The 7,227-nt window shown below is 43.0% G+C and overlaps 1 protein-coding gene across 1 annotated transcript; it reads right to left on the bottom strand.

The window, feature by feature from the left end:
- Positions 1-2,305: 2,305 nt before the first annotated feature.
- On the bottom strand, positions 2,306-2,729 carry LOC309803274 (DNA-directed RNA polymerases I, II, and III subunit RPABC4-like). The gene has a single exon (XM_082619288.1). It carries the CDS (start codon positions 2,650-2,652, stop codon positions 2,479-2,481), a length of 174 nt encoding a protein of 57 aa, XP_082475414.1. The 5' UTR covers positions 2,653-2,729; the 3' UTR covers positions 2,306-2,478.
- Positions 2,730-7,227: the final 4,498 nt, after the last annotated feature.

Here is a 7,227-nt window from a genome sequence, read left to right as displayed (position 1 = left end):
CCCACCCAGAATCTGTTCTTCCCCCAGAGCTCCCCATCTCAGTACATGCTACCATCATTCACTCCGTTGCTCAGACCAAAAACCTTGGAATCCCTCGACTCCTCTTTCTCTCACTCCCCACATCCAAACGCAAATCCTGTTGGCTCTACTTTCAAAATACATCCCTAATTCAACACTTGTCACTTTCCCTAAAGCAAGATTCCTCAGCTTCGGCACTTTGGACATTTTGGAACAGGTAATTCTTTGCTGTGGGGAGCTGTCCTGTGCATTATTGTAGGATGCTTACCAACACCCCTAGCCTTACCCAGTAGTGCCAGGAGCATATCCCTGGTGGTGACAACCAAAAATATCTCCAGATATTGCCAAAAGTCCCTGGCCTGGGTAGTGCTGGGTGGAGAGGGTGGGGCAAAATCACCCTGGCTGGGAAACACTTCTCTACAGTTTTTACTCTGTAATCTCAACAATTACTACGTCTTACCTGAAGTACCAGAATTGCCTCTTAACTGGTTTCCCTACTTGCATTCCAGGTCCCTCAGAATCTACGTGGCTCCTTCCCTCATTTTACTCAGGGTTGCTGTTTAAACCCAACCAGAGAGACCTTCCTTGATCACTCTCTCCCAAGGGGCACTGCCACCCCGATCCCTCTCTCTCCCCGCAGCCTGTGTGACGGACACAGAGATGTGCAGCCCAGAGTTCCTTCCTTGAGGAAAGATTGTCACCCCAGCTGCTCGGAGTGTAGTAAGCAGACGGCCTTCAGCTGTCAGCCCCTTCAGGGATTGCCTCAGCCACAGAGCGGACTTGCCCAAGGTCATGACCTTCCCTAGGCAGCCCGCGTCTAAGAACTGAGTGGGGCTAAGCAGAAAGGAGACAACTTAGATGGGCCATTTTAGCTCTGGAGCTCCCCATGGAGTCTGCTGAGGCTGTCATCCGAGCCACCTCTCAGCCTGATTTCCCCCTGTGCTCAATCCTGCTTACTTCCCCACCCTTCCACACATGTGATCCTAGAACATTCTCTCTCGCCACTGAGGTGCTAAACATCTCAGGGTGTGCATCGCAAAGGATTTAACCTGGGACACCTGCTATAGTTTTCTTAACATTATGATTTACATTTCATATCATTTTTTTGGTTTATTATATGTATCTTCTTAAGGTCTTCTTTTGTTTTTAAAGATTTTTTGATGTGGACCATTTTTAAAGTCTTTATGGAATTTGTTACAATATTGCTTCTGGTTTTTTTTATGTTTTGGTTTTTTGGCTGTGAGGCATGTGGGATCTGAGCTCCCCAACCAGGGATGGAACCCGTACCCCCTGCACTGGAAGGTGAAGTCTTAACCACTGGACCACCAGGCAAGTCCTTGTATCTGCTTAAGGTCTTGAAGGCAGGGACTTTTTTTTGTGTGTGTGGTTTAGGAGGCTGTCATAAAGAGATATTTATTGGGACTCTTGTACAAAAAGGACAAGCTCAAGAAGGAACATGGCAGAATGACAAAATTATGAAAGCCACAGTCCAGGAAAACCTGGACCAAGGAAGCACTCTTTAAAAATCTTGAGTATGGTAGTACTTTGTATAGCACATAATAAATTTACAGAACTTAATATTTGAGGATGGTAGTAGAAACAATGCTTTGTTTTCTTTTTTAAACGGCACAGTTGCACAGTTAATACTTTGAATGTGCGAGACACACAAAACTATTAACAAAGTTGAAATATATCTAATCGAATCCTGGAACAGATGGAGTATCTGAGCATCCATATGCCTAAGATCAAGGCAAAAGCTTTAAACATTCATCCAATTTAGTGTAAACCAACTCCTATTTTTTCTATATCCTGAAAGCAGTTTTTTACCTTAATGAATGATTACACCTGGGAAACTGCACCTGCCTTAATAGTCTGCTTCATCCACTTTACTTGGGGTTGATTTTGCCTTAGATAAAGCAACCATTAAAGTTTCTTTTCCCTTGCCGAAGATTTAAAAAACAGTCAAGCATTATATACAAATACAGAAAGGCCTATGCCAAGTTAACAAATAAATTATAACTCAAAATGAGGTATGCACACTGACAGTAAGTGCATTGGTATACTCTATACAAAATGAGGCTGGAGAGTTTACAAATAATTGGTGATGTAAAACAGTGGTTTCCTAGGAACTTACTTAATCAGACCTTTAAAGGGCCCTAGCAAACCTCATTTTTAACAAGGGCCCCAGATGATTCTAGGTTTTGATTAAAGTGTAGTTTGGGGAAGCACTTTTAAGCTGCATTGTGTGTCAGATTACATATACGATAAAATTAAATTACAAACCATGTAACTGAACAAAAATATCTTTATATAAGCTCTTGATACCTAAATACAATATGGTTTTTAAAACGAAATCATTTGTATATAGTTGTATTCATAAAGTACACTAATAAAAAGCTATACGACAACATTAATAGCAAATCCAAATCCAAATGAAGACATTCCTCTGAATTTCATCTTTCATCGAGCATCAAAAACCACCAATCTTTTAGTCCTTTTCTTGTACATTATTCTGTATCCACATTCTCTGCAACGGATTGGATCCCTTGATTTTATTTCATTTTCTGTGTGACATTCTCCACAGATATATATCATTGGCTGCTTTGGGGGTTGAACGTCCTTCTCGGTGTCCATGGTTGTCCCCACGTAACACGGAGAAACTTCTCTTCTTTTCCGAACAGATTCCGCCTCACCGCTGTACAGCAGCCAACTTCCGGCGCTGGCTCGACTTTTTGTTTTGAAACTGCTGTATCACTAGCACCTAGAACAATGCCTGGCACATAGAGAGTAGGTGCTCAGTAAACATTTATTGAAAGCTGAATGAATTATTTTCGTCAGCCTCAGCTCCTCACCCCTCTAAGATTACTCTACAATCAAGGAGTTATCCTTGGGTGAAATCAAATCAACGCTTGGGTGATTTCTAATATGAAAACTTAAACTTTTTAACAGACGTACAGCTCAGGGGGCAAATCTTTCCAAAATGATCTACATCTGGAGTGGAACAGGCCCAGATGATTTCAGATCTAGAAGACCTGACAGCAGGGCTCTGCTTGGCTAACAACTCGATCCCTCCTGCTCTGTCCTTCTTTTGTCAGAAAATAAATTTAACAGGCTGGTCTTGTGGGGAAGCTGCCATGAGCCTTTGAACCAGCTACACTGCAGGTGTTTTGACCTGGTCAGCCCATAGGATAAGTTTCAGATTCAGTGGCTATTCTTGAGTATTTTTACACACTGTTTCATCTTTTTCAAGAGCATTCACATTGCTCAATAATTTCCCACGATGGCCATGAGTTGTGGGTCCACTTTACCATCCTATTTTTTTTTTTTTTTCCTGTGGTACGCAGGCCTCTCACTGCTGCGGCCTCTCCCATTGCGGAGCACAGTCTCTGGACGCGCAGGCTCAGCGGCCATGGCTCACGGGCCCAGCCACTCCGCGGCATGTGGGATCTTCCCGGACTGGGGCACGAACCCGTGTCCCCTGCATCGGCAGGCGGACTCCCAACTACTGCGCCACCAGGGAAGCCCTACCATCCTAATTTTATATGCAGGCAAACTGGGGTCAGAGGAGTAGCTTCATTCATTCCAGAACTCTTTAGTGAACACCTACGTGCCAGGCACTGGGCTGAGTATTACAGGACATGAAGATGACTGGCAGGCTAGCAGGAGAGATGAGAAGGAAGAACTCTGTCTATTACTGAGGTGTGAACCAGGAGCTGGGAGGGTCAGAAGATGAAGTAATTTTTTCTTATTAAGAGACAACCTCTGGGAAGGTTTTACTGTGCAGGTCACATTTAAAAAAACAAAAAAACCCCATTTAAACACACAGGCTCTTTCGTTCAAACTGTCTTTTGCTCTCTCCATTCCTTGCATTCCTAATTCCTACAGATTCTAATCATTTTAAATAGGTATATGCTCATGCACACACAAATATGCTTTTTTTCAAATAAAATATGGAGTATGCCATCTTTTAAAATTAATCATATTTTGGCTATATCCAAGGATATTCATTTCAACATTCTATGTAATAGCAAGCAACTATAAATCACTAAAATGTCCATCAATAGGGAACTGGATAGTTTCTCTAGGGACTTCCCTGGTGGTCCAGTGGTTAAGAATCTTCACTTCCACTGCAGGGGCCACCAGTTTGGTCCCTGGCTGGGGAGCTAAGATGCCTCATGCTGTGCGGCCAAGAAATTTAAAAAAAAAAAGCTTCTCTATACAGTGGAGTACTATGCAGTGGGGAAAAATGAGGTGGGTCTGTGTGATATGGAATTATCTCCAAGATATACTATAAAATCTAAAAAGCAAGCTTCAAGGCAGAGTGTTTAAAAGGAATGGGTAAGGCTGTGTGTTTGTGTGTGTATGTGTGTGTATGTGCAAAATAATCACACATATAAGTTTGCATTTACATGAAACATTTTTGTAAAGATTCCTAAGAAACTGTGAACAGTAGTTGTCTCTGGAGCAGGAGACACACTTATTTTTCACTATATGCCTAATGATCCTGTGTGAATTTTTTTATCATGTGTTTTTAAATTTTTCCATTAAACTAGTTAATTAAAAATGAGTGAGACAATACAACATAGGCATTTCTCCCATGCTACTATATAGTACACCATTTTGCCCTGATCATTGCCAGGTGCTGTTTAGATACTTCCCACAGCTCCCTGATAAGAAAACTGAGGCAACTTGCCCAAGGTCACACAGATATTAAGTGGTAGAGCAGGGATTTGAACCCATGCAATCTGGCTCTGAAGCCCATACTCTGAACCACTATGGCCATGCAGCCTCTCTCATTCTTGTTAAGGGATGCAAAGTGTATTCCATAAAGTGATTGTGTCATACTATTTTACCCTTTCCTCCTTTGATAGAAATTCGGGTTGTTTCTAGGGTTTTGCTATTACCTACGTACCACACTGCAGAAACACCCTCGTGATTAACCTTTGCGCTCTTGTGTAAATATATTTATAAGAGAAGACCTGGAAGTGAAACTATGGCATCATCTAAAGCTTGATAGTTATTATCAAATTACTTTCCTTTTTTTTTTTCTTTAACCAAAAAAAAGAACTCTTTGTCTTTGTATGACAGAGGAAGTAGCCCCAAGTCTGGTAGCTGGAAAAGGGGAATTTCAGTCCTAGTATTAAACAGTATGAGCAGAGACAATGGCCTGTGTGTTTTGTGAGGTTAATTGTCTTGTTCATCTTTGTTCAACAAATATTTATTGTGCCCTTACTAAGTGCTCCTGGACAATGGTGAATACAGTGGACATGGTCCCTGCCCTCATGCAGCTGATAGTCTGTGGAGAGAGAGGCATTCATAAAGTAAGCACACAAAATGAAAATATAATAACAAGCTTCGATAAGTGCCATGAGGAGAAAATATGGGGTGCTATGGGAAGGAATAATAGAGTCTTTCTTTAGAGAAAGTGGTCAGGAGAGGGCTTTCTGGGGAAGGGACATTACACTGGAGATGAAGGAAGAGTAGAGATGAACAGAAGAGTGGAGGGCACTAGGTTGTTTCCCAGTGCCTAAAAAGGTTGTGGTTGGTGGAGCGAGGGCACTAGAGCCTTTGGTACCACTGAAGAGTTTTAAGCGAGGTATTGATCTGATTTTTGCAGTATCCCTGGCTGTTGTGTAGGAACTGCATTAGAACAGTAGCAAGAATTCAAGTGGGGAAACCAATTAGGAGGTTTTTGCAAGACAGGAGAGAGATGACAGTGGTTAATCTAAGGTGATGGAGGAGGAACCTATAGATTAAAAGGGTCTCGGGCTTCCCTGGTGGCGCGGTGGTTGGGAGTCCGCCTACCGATGCAGAGGACGCGGGTTTGTGCCCCGGTCTGGGAAGATCCCACATGCCGCGGAGCGGCTGGGCCCGTGAGCCATGGCCGCTGAGCCTGCGCGTCCGGAGCCTGTGCTCCGCAACAGCAGAGACCACAGCAGTGAGAGGCCCGCGTACCGCAAAAAAAAATAAATAAATAAATAAATAATTTTTTTTTTAAAAAAGGGGTCTCAGGGCCTCCCTGGTGGCGCAGTGGTTGGGAGTCCGCCTGCCGATGCAGGGAGTACGGGTTCGTGCCCCGGTCTGGGAGGATCCCATATACCGCGGAGCGGCTGGGCCCGTGGGCCGTGGCCGCTGGGCCTGCGCGTCCGGAGCCTGTGCTCCGCAGCGGGAGAGGCCACAGCGGTGAGAGGCCCGCATACCGCAAAAAAAAAAAAAAAAAAAAGGGGTCTCAAAAGACATATTGATTGACTGCAATGTGTGGACCTTATTTAGATCCTGATTTTTTTTAAGTAAAAAAAAAAGGGAAATATCAGAGTTACAATTGGAAATTTTAACAGGATATTTGATATTAAGAAGTTTTTTTAAAGATTTTTTTGATGTGGACCATTTTTAAAGTCTTTATTGAATTTGTTACATTATTGTTTCTGTTTTATGTTTTGGGTTTTTGGCCGCGAGACATAGGGAATCTTAGCTCTCCAACCAGGGATCAAACCCGCACCCCTTGCACTGGAAGGCAAACTCTTAACCACTGGACCGCCAGGGAAGTCCCAAGAATTTTTTTTTTTTAATTTTAGGTGTTTCATTAGGTTTCCCACTACTCCGCTTCAGGATTAAAGTGTTGGAAGTTATTCAAAAGATAATTTAGAAATATAAACTGAACTATTAATGAACAATATGATATATATAGCATTTTGTAAAGTTTAAAGTAATATACAGCATGAAGAGCCCTGGGACAAACCCCAAAGCAGAACACTATTGAGAGTGAAAGGCAACAAGAGCTACAAACCTGGATTTCCCTAGCAAGGTGAGGTTGCTCGCCTTGATACTCTTGTTGCCTATTTAATTTTTCCGAAATTGTATCCTGATGTGTTTATTTGTTTGATTTTCAAAGTAACAAAGACATACTTAGGAAATCACACTTGGGAATAGTTAAGCTCTTGCCATGTCGAGGAATCACTCAGTTATCTTCTCTCTCCTTTTCCCCATCCTGAGTCGGATGGCCCTCTCTATGGCTCTGCGACAGTGGTTTTCAGTGCTGGGGGCTGGGACAAGGCTAGGATTTTGCTCCTCCCCACCCCCACCCACCAAGGAACATTTGGCAATGTCTGGAGACATTTTTGGTTGGCACAACTGGATCTGGGGTCGTGCTGCTGGAATCTAGTGGGTAGATGTCAGGGATACGGCTCAACCTCCTACCATACACAGGAC

This window comes from Mesoplodon mirus (assembly GCF_964341445.2).
Source record: "Mesoplodon mirus genome assembly, chromosome: 4".
Classification (NCBI taxonomy): domain Eukaryota; kingdom Metazoa; phylum Chordata; class Mammalia; order Artiodactyla; family Ziphiidae; genus Mesoplodon; species Mesoplodon mirus.
Note: the sequence above shows the minus strand (reverse complement) of the source record. Positions and strands in the feature narration are given on the sequence as shown.